This window comes from Vipera ursinii, assembly GCF_947247035.1.
Source record: "Vipera ursinii genome assembly, chromosome: 2".
Lineage (NCBI taxonomy): Eukaryota > Metazoa > Chordata > Lepidosauria > Squamata > Viperidae > Vipera > Vipera ursinii.
In genome coordinates, this window is record NC_139513.1 from 160,669,650 (window position 1) to 160,685,466 (window position 15,817).

The 15,817-nt window shown below is 46.2% G+C and overlaps 1 protein-coding gene across 3 annotated transcripts in view; it reads left to right on the top strand.

The window, feature by feature from the left end:
- Nucleotides 1–15,817, top strand: part of TNS2 (tensin 2) — a 167,497-nt gene that overhangs the window by 109,959 nt on the left and 41,721 nt on the right. For all 3 annotated transcript variants that reach the window (XM_083356192.1, XM_083356193.1, XM_083356194.1), the window contains exons 7-14: nucleotides 2,705–2,876; nucleotides 3,823–3,873; nucleotides 5,630–5,752; nucleotides 7,134–7,198; nucleotides 7,507–7,590; nucleotides 10,176–10,288; nucleotides 13,468–13,528; nucleotides 13,633–13,711. In XM_083356192.1, coding sequence (XP_083212318.1) covers nucleotides 2,705–2,876; nucleotides 3,823–3,873; nucleotides 5,630–5,752; nucleotides 7,134–7,198; nucleotides 7,507–7,590; nucleotides 10,176–10,288; nucleotides 13,468–13,528; nucleotides 13,633–13,711 — 748 coding nt within the window. The remainder of the gene's footprint in view (nucleotides 1–2,704; nucleotides 2,877–3,822; nucleotides 3,874–5,629; nucleotides 5,753–7,133; nucleotides 7,199–7,506; nucleotides 7,591–10,175; nucleotides 10,289–13,467; nucleotides 13,529–13,632; nucleotides 13,712–15,817) is intronic.

Consider the following 15,817-nt stretch of genomic DNA (forward strand, 5'->3'; position numbering starts at 1 on the left):
TCATCCCTAGCAAGACAATTTTCATTAATAAGGACTAGATATGAATATAAGTCGTGCATTCATTATCCATTGTTCTGTGATAGCAAGCTTTATCTTCTTAAACAATTCTAGTGATCTAAGAAAGCATTTTCTTAGTGACCAAATTATTCCCAGTCAAGGCCTAAACTTCACAACCAGTGAGAGCTTTACCTGTGCCTCGGCTGCCTCGCTGGAGACAGGAGACTTCAGAAAGTGAGCTGATTTGTTGTCTTGTTGCTGCCGAAAACCTTACCTACAGTACACGAATCAGCATTGCAAGGAAAGAGTCGATTAAATATTAGGAGAAACCAGGCCTTTTTTTCTCATAGAACGCTCAGAACGGAGTTCCGGCACCTTTTTTGGATGGAACCTTGTAGGGTAGGCAAGGCGGGTTGTATGACATGTGTGAGTTCCGGCACCTTTTTCTCTTACAAAAAAAGCACTGGGAGAAACTCACTAGGAGATGTCATCAGTTTTTAATAGCTTTTATTGCTTTTAAAATAATGACTAGAAAAAAAGAAAACAGCAACAAAAGAACAAAACCACGACATGTATACATAATTAGAAAATTACATAACAAGTGCTTAAAAACGAGTGAAGAAATACAGCAAGGAAAACGTAAAATGTAATACAATAAACAGTCACAATTTTATATATATATATGATTATCTAAATATGCAAGTGCGTGTACGTGTGTGTGTGTGTGTGTGTGTGTGTGTGTGTTACTGTTACATTTATTTTAGAATAGAATAGACCTGGAAGGGATCTTGGAGGTCTTCTAGTCCAGCCCCCCCCCCCCAGCGCAAGCAGGAGAACCTATAATACCATCTCAGACAAGTGTCTGTCTAGCCTCTTGTTAAAAACCTCCAGTGATGGAGCGCCCACGATTTCTGGAGGCAAGCTGTTCCACTGGTTAATTGTCCTCACTGTCAGGAAATTTCTCCTTAATTCCAGGTGGCTTCTCTCTTTGATCAGTTTCCAACCATTGTTTCTTGTCCTGCCCTCTGGTGCTTTGGAGAATAGTTTGTGGCAGCCCCTCAAATACTGGAATGCTGCTATCATTATCACCCTTTACCTTCTTTTCTTTAGACTAGCCCAGGGGTAGGCAACCTCGGCTCTTTTATGACTCATGGACTTCAACTCCCAGAATTCCTGAGTCAGCTATGCTGAGGGGAAAGGGAGAGGTTTCCAAGCTGAGCCATGCGGGCTCAGGAATTCTGGGAGTTGAAGTCCATGAGTCATAAAAGAGCTGAAGTTGCCTACCCCTGGACTAGCCAAATCCAAGTCCTGCAGCCATTCTTTGTATGTTTTAGTCTCCAGGCCTTTGATCATCTTAGTTGCTCTTCTCTGATTTTTTTTCCCAAACTCTCTATATAGCTATCTTTTTTAAATTTATTGTATTTTTGTATTGACGCAAATTATCAACTGAAGAATCGGTTGCTGTGCTTTTTCCCCCACTGGAGGTTTTTAAGCAGAGGTTGGTCAGGCCTATTTGTCGTAGATGGCTGTGGTTTCTTCAGAGAGCAGAAGATTACATGTGAAGACTTTCCAGTTCTATCATTATATGGAGTAACGGGATATAAATTTAAGGAAAGCGCATGAAGAAAAGCACCGGTTGCTCCCAGAACTGGCTATAAAATGGATTTTGTTGAATATTGATTTAAGGTACCTGCACAATTGGAAGCCTGGCACTCGGACACATCGGCCACCAACAGGCACATAGACAGCCTCTACCTACCATTCAAAAGAGACAGTTAAAAAACTAAAAATGAAACAAAAAGACCAAAATACCAACTCCCCGGCAATCAATACCCAGATAAGCAGAAATTATCATCAAGATTAACAACAATCAAATAGTAAACAATACTCCAGTCAAGGAACTATCATCTGAGGCAAACATTCAAACAGTAAAAGAAAAAGAAAAAACAGCCTAATCAAGGAACCACCAAGAACACTCCTACTAACACTAAGTAGGGCAAACCACTTGTATGTAAACCAGGGGTGTCAAACTCAATTTCATTGAGGGCCGCATCAGCATTGCGGTTGCCCTCAGGGGGCCGGGTGGGTGTGGCCAGGGTGGGCGTGGCCTACTGGGTGGGCGTGGCTAGAGTGCGTATGGCCTACTGGGTGGGCGTGGCCAGCTCTACATCCTTCGCATCAAGGGTGCCTATGGGGGCCTGGGCAGGAGTGGGACAGATCTGAGGGTCTCTGGCAGAAGGAGGGTCTCTGGGCCAGGGCCAAGGCAGTGGGGGCCGTTCCCTCACTGATTCCAGGATGGCTTCGCGGGCCACATGAAACCACTTCGCGGGCCGGATCCGGCCCCCGGGCCTTGTGTTTGACATGTCTGATGTAAACGGAGAGCAAACCCTACTCCCTTCTAGTACTGATGATGTTAATGAACCATCTGCAAGTAAACAACCAAGCTGAGAGAGCACCAAGGACCCCCACAGTTCAACCCCAATAGCTACCAATATCCTCTTCTGTTGGTACCTGCACAGTTGCGATACTTTGCTTTCAGCCGTGTTATTGAGGGACCCCGCTGAAAATGAGGTTTGCCAAAAGGCAAACTAGGTAGGCTTTAGTTCTTTTGCCTGTTAATTTATTTTGCAACCTTCACTGCTCATTGTTGTTCTGTGGACCCCTGGAGTCCTGCGTCCCTTACGCATCCTGCTTTTCTTCCTTTCAGAAGCTTCAGTCTGGACCACGTCATGGAGCGCAAGTATGATTTTGACCTCATCTACATCACCGAACGTATCATCTCTGTGTCTTTTCCTCCTGCCTTGGAGGAACAACGTTACCGCAGCAATCTCCGAGAGGTGGCGCAGATGTTAAAATCCAAGCATGAGGACAAGTATCTGGTAAGGAGACGACGACAGTGGTGATAGAGTGGTAAGAAGAGCTATTGTCAGGAAGGAACCAACTTGACATCTCTACGTAGGCTTGAGTGATCGTGTGGAGAATGCATGCTTCACCTCTGAGATACAGAGGAATGATGGTCGGTTTGTCCTGCGGGATATATTTATATTTATATTTATTAAATTTTTATACCGCCCTTCTCCCGAAGGACTATTGTACAGGGCAATAAATATTAAAAAAACAATGTACAAAAGTTAAAAAACAATTAAATAATTTATGCCCGATATATACAATAGTTAAAACCATGTTAAAAACCCAACCCCAAAGCCATCAGACCAGGTCGGATTGCTCAAATAAATAAGTTTTTAGATCCCGCCGGAAGGAGCGAAGGTCGGGGGCCATCCAGAGCTCAACCGGCAAGCGGTTCCACAGGTCTGGCGCGCCCACAGAGAACGCCCTCCCCCTGGGGGCCACCAGTCGACATTCTCTGATCGGAGGCACCCTGAGGAGGCCCTCTCTGGACGGAGGGAAGTTGACGCCGGCCGCAGGTGCTGCTGTAGGTAATCCGGACCCATGCCATGTAGGGCTTTGTAGGTCATTACCAACACCTTGAATCTCACCCGGAGGGCATCACATCAGCATCTCATCTTGAGAAAAGCATTGGTGATATCTCCATTTTGAAGATCTCTATAAAGTTCACTTATAGGAGCAGCCTTATACGTTGGGAGGGCAGGGTTGGAGAGGAGCTATATTCTGACTTTCAAGAGGAATGGAGGGCTATAAAACCTTTTTGTTAAGCAACTTAATAAGCTTATTTTCGAAGAGTGAGTTAACCTTTGGGGTGAAATAACCATGCTTAAAAACATCCTGACCAGGATGGTGGAGTTTTATCAGCTGAAAGTTGGGTTGGTAGAGTAAACTGCTAAAGAGTCTTCTTTCTGTCAACAGCTCCTCAACTTGTCAGAGAAACGCCATGACATCATCCGGTTGAACCCCAAGGTGAGAGATGAGAGCTTGGGGCGAAGATGCTTACGTCAAATTGGGGACTACATCTCAACTGAAACTGTTTAGAGGGTTATTGAACTTGCAGAAATTCATAAAATGGCTCTGCCTTCAGTGATTAAAGTACAGTAATTAATTGTTAGTTTAGCTTGATTCATTCATTCTCATTCTCAGCTGATCAAAAGCAAAAGAGAAAAACAGACATTAATCCTGGAAGGAAAGATGTAACGCATATTAAATATTTACATATGGCACTAAATTGTATCATGCAACATTTTTAAAGAGAATTTTAGTTTTCCATGACTGTAATTTCATTGAAAGCAGTTAAAGCTACGCTGTTTGGGAGGGCCTCTTCTGCCCAAGACCATCTTTGTTAGTATATTTAGACACAATACGGGTTATTTTCTGATTTTTTTAAAAAAAATAATATCCCAGTTTCATTTACTTGATTCTTGTGCACTATCTTATCCTTATGTACTGTGTATTGTTCTACTTTACTGTTTTATACAGTATGATATAAAGTGTGCAATTTAAGGAGATAGAAATGCAGTACAGAAATCATCATAACTGACCCCAAGACTGACCTAAAACCAGATGTGTAGCTCCTTAGTTGAAAACAAGCCAAGTTACTTGGCTGTAGGACTTGGGAGAGTCACGAAAAGTGTTAAACCTTTAAAAACTAGCAGTTGAACAGTCAAAGAGCTCACATTGTTGTTATTATTATTTTCTCCTTGTTGTTCTTTATGCAAATAGTGCCAATTGTGCTCACTGCGTTTTATAGCTATAAAGATGGTAACTGCCAACTCTGACCTGAAGACCTGGCTCTTTGAGCTTTCCGGCCCAGGCTGAGAGTTTTAATTGGGGTTTTTATATTTTTACTTCAGGGACTGAATTTAATCATTTTTAATTGTTTTTTTAATTTTTGTATTGATGTTTTAAACACCTTGTAAACCGCCCTGAGTCCTACGGGAAAAGGGCGGTATATAAATCTAATAAAATCTAAATCTAAAATCTATCCAGGGAAGCTTTCAAGGTGCATAAAAAGGTAAAGGTAAAGGTTCCCCCGCACATGCGTGCTAGTCGTTTCCGACTCTAGGGGCCGATGCTCATCTCCGTTTCAAAGCCGAAGAGCCAGCGCTTGTCCGAGGACGTCTCCGTGGTCATGTGGCCGGCATGACTAGACGCCAAAGGCGCACGGAACGCTGTTACCTTCCCACCGTAGTGGTCCCTATTTTTCTACTTGCATTTTTACATGCTTTCGAACTGGTAGGTTGGCAGAAGCTGGGACGAGTAACAGGCGCTCACTCTGTTACGCGGCACTTGGGATTCGACCCGCCAAACTGCCAACCTTCTGATCGACAAGCTCAGCGTCCCAACCCACTGAGCCACCACGTCCCTTATGAAAGCTGCATAAAAACGCACAAAAGCTGAAAGGCTTTCTAACCCATTTCCCCCCAGCAATAACTAGAATCACATTATCAGTGACTATGGTGACAGCAACAAAGGCAATAAAGATGGGATAACAGTCATCATTGGGACCAACTGATTTCATGTCACTACGTTTTCCTCCTCACTTAGAGTAAGGTGGGACGGAGAACCCTTCAACTCAGTGAGGAAAGGCCCTTTGCTTCTTTACAGGAGTTCCATCCTCTAGGCAAGACATTGTCGTCACCCACTCCCAAAGCTTGTCTCCTCTCTCAATATACGCAAGCATGTTCTTAAATCCAATACTTCTTTCTCCTTGATGGTCCAGGTGCAAGATTTTGGCTGGCCAGATCTGCATGCTCCACCTCTGGACAAAATTTGTTCCATCTGCAAAGCCATGGAGACCTGGCTAAATTCAGACCCTCAGCATGTGGCTGTCCTTCACTGCAAGGTCAGAGAGAAAAATCTTCCCAACTTTCTGGCTATTGTGGATATTTATATAAGGGAGAAATATAATGATCAAAGGGGGAATAAGACAGTGGACACTTCTTGCTGTCAGGAAAAAAAGGGATGAGATACTGGCTTTCCAGGATCATTAGGCGAGTGGTTTTTGTATGTCCTCAAAGCCACCAGCCTAGAAGGTCCTCTGAGAAAGGTAAGACAACTGCAGAGGCTTAGCCTGATGAGGTATACATTGAATGTATACCTTTGCTTTATTCTGTTTATAGAAAGCAGGACATCAGGTTACCCAATTCATTAGTCAAACATTGAAAGTCTACATGCCTGCCAAAATCCTTACTGTAATGAAGTGGCATCAAACAAACTTTTCCTCTGTTTTACGAGAGCTGGAATCTTCATCAGCATTCCCCACCTCTTTCTAGTGATTTCCTTAAAGACGTTGAGCTTGTTTTCATTTTTTAAGCTATTGGTAAGTGAAGAAAGATTTTACATTCCCAGACTGGCTAGAGAAGAAGGGAATAAAATACGAAATTGGCTTCCCCCCATCCCCCTTTAATTATGACCATTAGCTTTTGTCTGTTAAGTGATCAGGCTGAATAACCATTCTCTGGGTTCATTCTCATTTCGTTTAGTATAATAAATGGATTTTTCCCCCCATCTCTGTTTTACTTTTGATTGCAACCGTCAAAAAACTTTCCTTGGAGGCTTTTTGGACAGCCTGGAACTTCTTCCATGGAAAGCTTAGTCTTCACCAGCTTTACAAAGAAGGAGGAGACCAAATACTGGATGGTTTCTCCCTCATAAGTAGAGGTGGTGCAGAATGGCTTCCAGCTGACAGGGTAGTGAGATTACGGAGACATGAACTATATTTATACAAACCGAATCCAATAAATAAAGTGAGTGTAGGCAAAAATACTGTACCTTCTTTCGCGTTCATATTTTTGTGCTTTTTCCATCACCACTCCAAGGTGGCTGTTATAGTTTGCTAAAACTTTTTGCACTCCCGAATTTATAGAGCCTTGGTGGAGCAGTGGGCTAATGCCTCCTTAAGTAACACCAGCTGCCTGCAATTAGTGCAGGTTCGAGTCCCACCAGGCTCAAGGTTGACTCAGCCTTCCATCCTTCCGAGGTAGATAAAATGAGGACCCAGATTGTTGGGGGCAATTAAGCTGACTTTGTAATAATGCCGCTTGGGGGGGGTGTGTGTGAAAGCCCTAATAAGCAGGCAGATACATAGAATGAAGGCTACTGCTAAGCTTGTAAGCCGCCCTGAGTCTTCGGAGAAGGGTGGGATATAAATGGAATAAAAATAAATAAAATAGTCACAATGCCTCATTCCAATGCCAGTTTAATGTGTTCTCTCTTTGTGCCAGGGCAACAAGGGCAAGACGGGCGTGATCGTAGCCTCTTACATGTACTACAGCAAAATCTCTGCAAGGTATGGATCAAGGGAGAACGAGAGATGGGCTACTCTAGCACCGGCAGACACTTTCTTCTCCTTTCCTTCCTCCGTCTCCTTTTCCAGCTTTCTTCTTAAGCTACATTTTTGGTGGGCCGAATGTATGTGTAGCATGTCTGTTGTATAACCGATTGAATGTATACTGCTCAAAAAAATAAAGGGAACACTTAAACAACACAATGTACTGTATTTTAATAGTAGGATGTCTTATTTTGTGTCCCCTTTATTATTTTTTTGAGCAGTATATAAACACTACTCTATGCCCCTTCCTTGTTTTGTCTCCTCAGTGCAGACCAGGCCCTCAGCACACTGACCATGCGCAAGTTCTGTGAAGACAAAGTAGCTGCCTCCCTCCAGCCATCACAGAAGAGGTGAATCTTGCACCCTCTATCTCAGGAGTGTCAAACTCAATTTCACTGAGGGCCGCATCAGCATTGCGGTTGCCCTCAAGGGGCCGGGTGGGTATGGCCAAGTTGGGCGTGGCCTACTGGGTGGGCGTGGCTAGAGTGCGTATGGCCTGCTGGGTGGGCGTGGCCAGCTCTACATTGTTCGCATCAAGGGTGCCTATGGGGGCCTGGGCAGGAGTGGGACAGATCTGAGGGTCTCTGGCAGAAGGAGGGTCTCTGGGCCAGGGCCAAGGCAGTGGGGGCCGTTCCCTCACTGTTTCCAGGATGGCTTCGGGGGCCACATGAAACCACTTCGTGGGCCGGATCCGGCCCCCGGGCCTTGTGTTTGACATGTCTGTTTTAAAGCTTCCACACAGGCTGCTGGGAGAAATGCTTGGGAAAAGCATTGGAGGGTATGTGTTACGTAGCCAGCTCTTATGGGTAGCATAGAAATTCAGAGTCTGGATTACAAAGGACTAGAATACTTTTAGAGGGCAGTAAAGACTATTTTCTCCATCTCTTTGCTGGCCTCTAGTGGTCATCCACATGTTTGTACCCCAGACTCATAATCCTAGTTCAGACCATGCAAAAACAATCCAGTGCTCCCCTTTTTCCATGCTCAGAAGTCTTCTGGCAGAAAAACAATGGATATACCAAAATATAATTACAGTGTTTGTGTAACAGTTTTTTTTTAAAAAAATGCAGATAGTTCTCCAGTTATGACCGTAATGGAGCCTGCCCATCATAGTTGTAAGCCATGACAGTCATAAAATGGGTCAGTCATCACCCAATTTTATGACCTCTTTTGCAGTGATCATTAAGCGAACCGGTGCTTCGCTATGGGCACATTTTTGCCAAAAGCCAGAAGTAAGTGCTGCTTTTTGGCAAAACTGTTGTAAAATGTGTTCACCTGACCATGGGATGCTGCAAACGCTTGTAAATGCAGTTGTGTTGTCAAACAGCTGAACTTTGCTCATGTCTCCATGAAAGGAGGGGGGGCAACTCTCAGAACCTTGAATCTGGGCCACAAATAGCCCCAAGGTTGTAACTTCAAATGGTCATCAAGGTGACCATTCATAGCTTCAGGGCTACCTGTTTTGTTCAATTCCTCAATGCACTGGCTGCCCATACTTGATATGCTTCAGTCAAGAAACTACAGGGGTTGGAACTACAATGTCTGCATTTACAGTGCAATGATACAAGCAGTGGAGCAGTAGCAATGAAAGAGGCGCTTCTGTCACATATTCATTTTTCTCCTCTTTGGAAACTATTTCATTATCTAGGACAGCAGAAAGTAAAATTATCTTTGATACGATCCACGTTTGGGAGGAACAAAGAAATGAATTTTCTTGTTAAAAAACAGAAAGGTGCCTTTCAGATATATGGAATCTTCAAATTTTCTAGCCAGCCTGGCTGACGTTTTGAAAACAAACGATATTATGAGAGTCATTTTCATGGCTTGTCATCATCAGCACCCACAGGAACTCTTCTTTAATCAGATTGATGAAAGTTGTATTGCAGTGTCATGCCACAAACTGCTCTTTGAACATGCAGGCAGAGTGGTAATGCCCATAAAAAAAGGGTGGAACAACTTGTATCACAACACCACAATCCGTGTAGAAGTTTAAGTCATCTTACACACACCCCTCCCCTTCACAGATCCCATTAGCTTTTATACAACTCATGTTACCCTCCAGTCCTTACCTGACAATCAGTATTTTAATGTCTGTTATTAGATTCTGGTATTAGAGAGATGTTGCCCCATACGTGTTAAGATTTTCCCCCCCTAACAATATAGTAATATCGTCCCTCCGTCCTATACGTTCCCACAGAGAGGGCCTCCTCAGGGTACCACCGGTCAGAGAATGTCGGCTGGTGACCCCCAGGGGGAGAGCATTCTCGGTGGGTGCTCCAATCCTTTGGAACCGCTTACCAGCTGAACTCCGGATGGCCCCCGACCTTCGCTCCTTCCGGCGTGATCTAAAAACTTATCTATTCGAACAAGCCGGCCTGGCCTGATGGATTTGGGTTTTAAAATTATTTATCTAATGTATTCTTATTTTATTGCCCTGTACACCGCCCTGAGTCCTCTAGGAGTAGGGCGGTATATAAATCAAATAAATAAATAAATAAATAAAATAAAAGTTCCAATTTAAAAGTTAAGTATATTTAATTATAGGATAAAACCAGTAAGTGCAAAGGGATTAAAACTTTGTAATTGGGCATTTGCCTTTGTCAGGGGTAGGCAACCTTGGCTCTTTTATGACTGGTGGACTTCAACTCCCAGAATTCCTGAGGCAGCCATGCTGATGGGAAAGGGAGAGGTTTCCATGCTTAGCCATGCTGGCTCAGGAATTCTGGAAATTGAAGTCCACCAGTCATAAAAGAGCCAAGGTTGCCTACCCCTGGCCTATGTGGATGGAATTTAAGGAAGATGGGTTTTGGAAGCACCAGGCTGAGAGAAGATGTTGGTGTCAAGATAGTTAGTTTCCTATAGACCCACTTATTCTTACACGACTCACTTATTTTTACATGACTGCATGGATTTCTCTTTCATTTCTCCATGGTAGGTATATTCATTATTTCAGTGGGCTTCTCTCAGGCACGATCAAGATGAACAGCAATACACTTTTCCTGCATCATGTTCTGCTCCCAGCCATTCCTACGTTTGAAAGTGGAGGAGGTAAGTGTCACAGGGCTGGAAAACAATAACCATCAAATACTCCTCTTGCCCCACTCCTTTCAGATTTTACGTCATGCATGCTTATGATTCCAAACTACAAAAACATGGCACAAATTGATATTTTATTTTTATTTATATATCAAATTTAGAAAACACCCATCTTCTAGAGCGAACAAACATTTGGATGGCTTACCACCCACCCATATGGCAGGGATTCTCATACTTCGTAATGCCAACACCCCTTCAATGAAAAATGAATGTATGCAACCTGCCTCATGAGTCAACTTAAGAGAGGAGAGAGCTAGGGTTGAAACAGAAAAAATAAACTACTTTGTAACAATAGAACTTTTATCATAGATCAGGGGTCGGCAACCTAAAAAAGAAAAAGAGCCACTGGGAACCGGTTCCATCACAAATTAAAAAAAGAGGGAGCCGCGTGCGTGTGTCCATGCACGCGCATGCGCAAAAAGGTTTTTTGCGCATGCGCGGACGCACGCGGCTGCCATTTTTAAAAAAATGAGATGGAACCGGTTCCCGGTTGCCCGATGGCGACGGCCCGTCTGCAAAGCTGCCGCTTTCGGCAGCTTTGCAGACGGGCCGTGGCAGCTTCCGCAAAGAGCGGCGCCCCTGCCCATTCCGAGAGGTGCGCGCGCACCTCTCCGAATGACCGGAGGTGCGCGCGTACCTCCGCGCGAATGGGCAGCGGTGCCGCTCTTTCAGGAAGCCCGCCGCGGCCCGTCTGTGAAGCTGCCGAAAGCGGCAGCTTAGCAAACGGGCCGCGGCAGCTTCCGCAAAGAGCGGCGCCCCTGCCCATTCCGAGAGGTGCGCGCGCACCTCTCCGAACGACCGGAGTTGCGCGCGCACCTCCCCAAACCTTTGGGGAGGTGCGCGCGTACCTCCGTGCGAAGGGGCAGCAGCGCCGCTCTTTCAGGAAGCTGCCGAAAGCGAAGGGGCAGCGGCGCCGCTCTTTCAGGAAGCTGCCGAAAGCGAAGGGGCAGTGGCGCCGCTCTTTCAGGAAGCTGCCGAAAGCGAAGGGGCAGCGGCGCCGCTCTTTCAGGAAGCTGCCGAAAGCGGCAGCTTCCTGAAAGAGCGGCACCGCTGCCCGTTCTCCGAACGACCGGAGTTGCGCGCGCACCTCCCCAAACCTTTGGGGAGGTGCGCGCGTACCTCCGTGCGAAGGGGCAGCAGCGCCGCTCTTTCAGGAAGCTGCCGAAAGCGAAGGGGCAGCGGCGCCGCTCTTTCAGGAAGCTGCCGAAAGCGAAGGGGCAGCGGCGCCGCTCTTTCAGGAAGCTGCCGAAAGCGGCAGCTTCCTGAAAGAGCGGCACCGCTGCCCGTTCTCCGAACGACCGGAGTTGCGCGCGCACCTCCCCAAACCTTTGGGGAGGTGCGCGCGTACCTCCGTGCGAAGGGGCAGCAGCGCCGCTCTTTCAGGAAGCTGCCGAAAGCGAAGGGGCAGCGGCGCCGCTCTTTCAGGAAGCTGCCGAAAGCGGCAGCTTCCTGAAAGAGCGGCACCGCTGCCCGTTCTCCGAACGACCGGAGTTGCGCGCGCACCTCCCCAAACCTTTGGGGAGGTGCGCGCGTACCTCCGTGCGAAGGGGCAGCAGCGCCGCTCTTTCAGGAAGCTGCCGAAAGCGAAGGGGCAGCGGCGCCGCTCTTTCAGGAAGCTGCCGAAAGCGGCAGCTTCCTGAAAGAGCGGCACCGCTGCCCGTTCTCCGAACGACCGGAGTTGCGCGCGCACCTCCCCAAACCTTTGGGGAGGTGCGCGCGTACCTCCGTGCGAAGGGGCAGCAGCGCCGCTCTTTCAGGAAGCTGCCGAAAGCGAAGGGGCAGCGGCGCCGCTCTTTCAGGAAGCTGCCGAAAGCGAAGGGGCAGCGGCGCCGCTCTTTCAGGAAGCTGCCGAAAGCGAAGGGGCAGCAGCGCCGCTCTTTCAGGAAGCTGCCGAAAGCGAAGGGGCAGCGGCGCCGCTCTTTCAGGAAGCTGCCGAAAGCGGCAGCTTCCTGAAAGAGCGGCACCGCTGCCCGTTCGCGCGGAGGTACGCGCGCACCTCCCCAAAGGTTTGGGGAGGTGCGCGCGCACCTCCGGTCGTTCGGAGAGGTGCGCGCGCACCTCTCGGAATGGGCAGGGGCGCCGCTCTTTGCGGAAGCTGCCGCGGCCCGTCTGCTAAGCTGCCGCTTTCGGCAGCTTCACAGACGGGCCGAGGCGGGCTTCCTGAAAGAGCGGCACCGCTGCCCATTCGCGCGGAGGTACGCGCGCACCTCTCCAAAGGTTTGGGGAGGTGCGCGCGCACCTCCGCCCATTCGGGGAGGTGCGCGTGCACCTCTCCAAACGGGCGGTGCCACTCTCCATTTGGAGAGGTGCGCGCGCACCACTGCCCGTTGGAAGAGGTGCGCGCGCACCGGGCGGCTGGGAGCCGCAAGAGACAGCTCAAAGAGCCGCATGCGGCTCCGGAGCCGCAGGTTGCCGACCTGTGTCATAGATCCTTGACTTAGACTAGAGCAATTTCCACACCCTCGTTAAAGTGCTTTTCTCTTGTCCCTGAGACAGGAGGAAAGTATATCACTTGTTAATTTCCTGCACCGAAAAGCAGTGTTTTTACCAAGCTGTTTAGTCCAGCGAGGCTGGTAAAGTTGATAATGATGTGTTACTTTCTGAGCAGCTATTGGTACGTGTGGCTATGAAGCAGTAGTGCTTTTGTGGTGCAAACTTTCCCTTTGAATTTTTGTGCCCCTGATCCAGGTGCTGGATTTTAGGATAGGAAAAAGTGAGGTGTGCATATTTCTACCTCCTTTTAAATTCAATGCTTTTCAGCCCTTAAATGTAGGAAAGAGACACCACAAGAGATGGTAGAACTTAAATTTACTGATTCAGTTTATTTGGTAATAACAGGATCTTGAAAGCCTGGCCATGTTTCCCCCTCCCTCCTTCTTATACAAAAAGGACTCAAACTTAATTCTTAAAAATCATTGGAGACATAAACAGATACGGATGCAAAGAATCATAATTCTGTTTGGACTGGAGACACATGTCTGTCTGTCCTTATCAAATATATGACTTATGAATGTATGTCCTTTGTTGCTCCTCCATTTCTATGATAGAAATTTTCCATTTGCAGCATTCTTCAATTTTCTGGAGATGGGTTCTTCCCTTTTGATCCATCTGGCCCATCTTGTCTCTTCTAGGTTATCAACCTTTCCTAAAGATCTACCAATCCATGCAATTGGTCTATACCTCTGGGATCTAGTAAGTATGAGCTGGTTCTCTCTAGATCAAAAACCTAAGGTGCCTCTGAAGTCTTCTTTTAACTTCAATTCCGACAATCCTAATGATTTCTTCTGTTCATGCAGTAGCCTCCATGGTGCCAGTGGAACTCAGAAGATCTGTATCACCTTAGAGCCAGCCTTGCTCTTGAAGGGAGATGTCATGGTGAGTGTTGCCAGCAGGTCAGGATTTAAGGGCAGAACTAGAGTTTAGAAGGGATGTGACATTGTCACCAGGCTTTCTTCCTCCATCCTTTCCTGTGGCTCAAAAACAGTAACTGTGAGAGGGACCTTGGAGTCCTAATGGATGATCCCTTAAACATGAGCCAGCAGTGTGCGGCAGCAGCCAAAAAAGCTAATACGATCCGTGGCTGTATAAACAGAAGCGTAGAATCCAGATCACGCAAAGTATTAGTATTGCTTTATAAAGCCTTAGTAAGGCCACACCAGGAATACTGCATCCAGTTTTGGTCACCACATTGCCAAAAAAGATGTTGAGACGTTGGAAAAAGTGCAAAGAAAAGCAACTAAGAGGATGAAAGGTCTGGAGACTAAAACATATGAAGAATGGTTGCAGGATTTGGGAATGGCCAGTCTAGAGAAAAGAAGGAATAGGAGGGACATGTTAGCAGTATTCCAGTATTCGAAAGGCTGCCACAAAGATGAGGGGGTCAATTTATTTTCCAAAGGACCAGAAGGCAAGACAAGAAACAATGGATGGAAACCAATCAAGGAGAAAAGCAACCTGGAATTAAGGAGAAATTTCCCAACAGTGAGGACAATTAACCAGTGGAACAGCTTGCCTTCACAAGTTGTGGGTGCTTCATCACTAGAGGTTTTTAAGAAGAGACTATCACTTGTCTGGAATGGTATAGGGCCTTCTGCTTGAGAAGGGAGTTGAACTAGAAGACCTCCAAGGTCCCTTCCACCTCTATTCTGATTCTGATTCTCTTTCCTAGAACAGTGCAAAACCAGACTATGTATGGTATGATATTCATGCACAGTATATGGCCCTGCCAACTTATACGTTACAATGGCACATAGTATGATGCTATGTGTTGTAATACACACTACCAAGTAAATGGGCTTGCCGTAGGCAGAAGAGATTCTGCATTAGGCATCAGATATAGCCTCTTCGTTTTATAAATTGAGTGATTTCTATATTGATCCATTTTAAAACCAAGGTATAGCATAGTAACATCATCATCATCTTCATCATCATCATCTTCATCATCATCATCATCATCATCATCATTATTATTAATTATTATTAATTATTAATTATTATTATTTAATGGATCCAGCAAGCCTAGTAATAGCAACATCAAATATCTTAATCGTGAGCAAAGGGAAATAATGCAAATGGGGCTTTTATATTAACCTTGTATTTATCTTTCTGGGAATGAATAGAACATAGAATCCTAGGGCTGGAAAGGAGGTCTTCTAGGCCAGGGGAAGGCAACCTTGGATCTTTTATGACTCGTGGACTTCAATTCCCAGAATTCCTGAGCCAGCCATGCTGAGGGAAAGAGAGAGGTTTCCAAGCTGAGTCATGCTGGCTCAGGAATTCTGGGAGTTGAAGTCCACGAGTCATAAAAGAGCCAAGGTTGCCTACCCCTGTGAATTCTAGGCCAACCCCTTGCTCCTATCCTGAGACCTTATGCTATCCTGGTCAAATGATTGTCCAGACTGTTTTTGAAAAACCTCTAGTAATGGAGCACCCACAACTTTGGTAGGCAAGTTATTCCATAGATTAATTGTTCTCACCATCAGGAAATTTCTTCTTACTTTTAGGTTTGCTCTCTCTTTAACAACGTTTCCCCCATTACTTCTTATCCCGCCCTCTGGTGCCTTAGAGTCAATCCCCTCTTCTTTGTAATAACCCCTCAACTAGTGGAAGGCAGTTATCATGTCTCCCCTCCCCCCCCTCTTCTCTCCGATAGACTAGACCAGGGGTAGGCAACCTCGGCTCTTTTATGACTCATGGACTTCAACTCCCAGAATTCCTGAGTCAGCTATGCTATGCTGACTCAGGAATTCTGGGAATTGAAGTCCATGAGTCATAAAAGAGCCGAGGTTGCCTACCCCTGGACTAGACATTCCTAACTCCCTCAACCATTTGTCGTATGATTTAGCCCCCAGACCCTTTATCATCTTTGTTCCTCTTCTCTGCACACTTTAGATAAATAAAATAAAGTACGGTATAGTGACTCTTGATAAATATGCGTACTTAATCCAGTAGTTCACAGAAGCCGATCAGTAGCCAATTTTC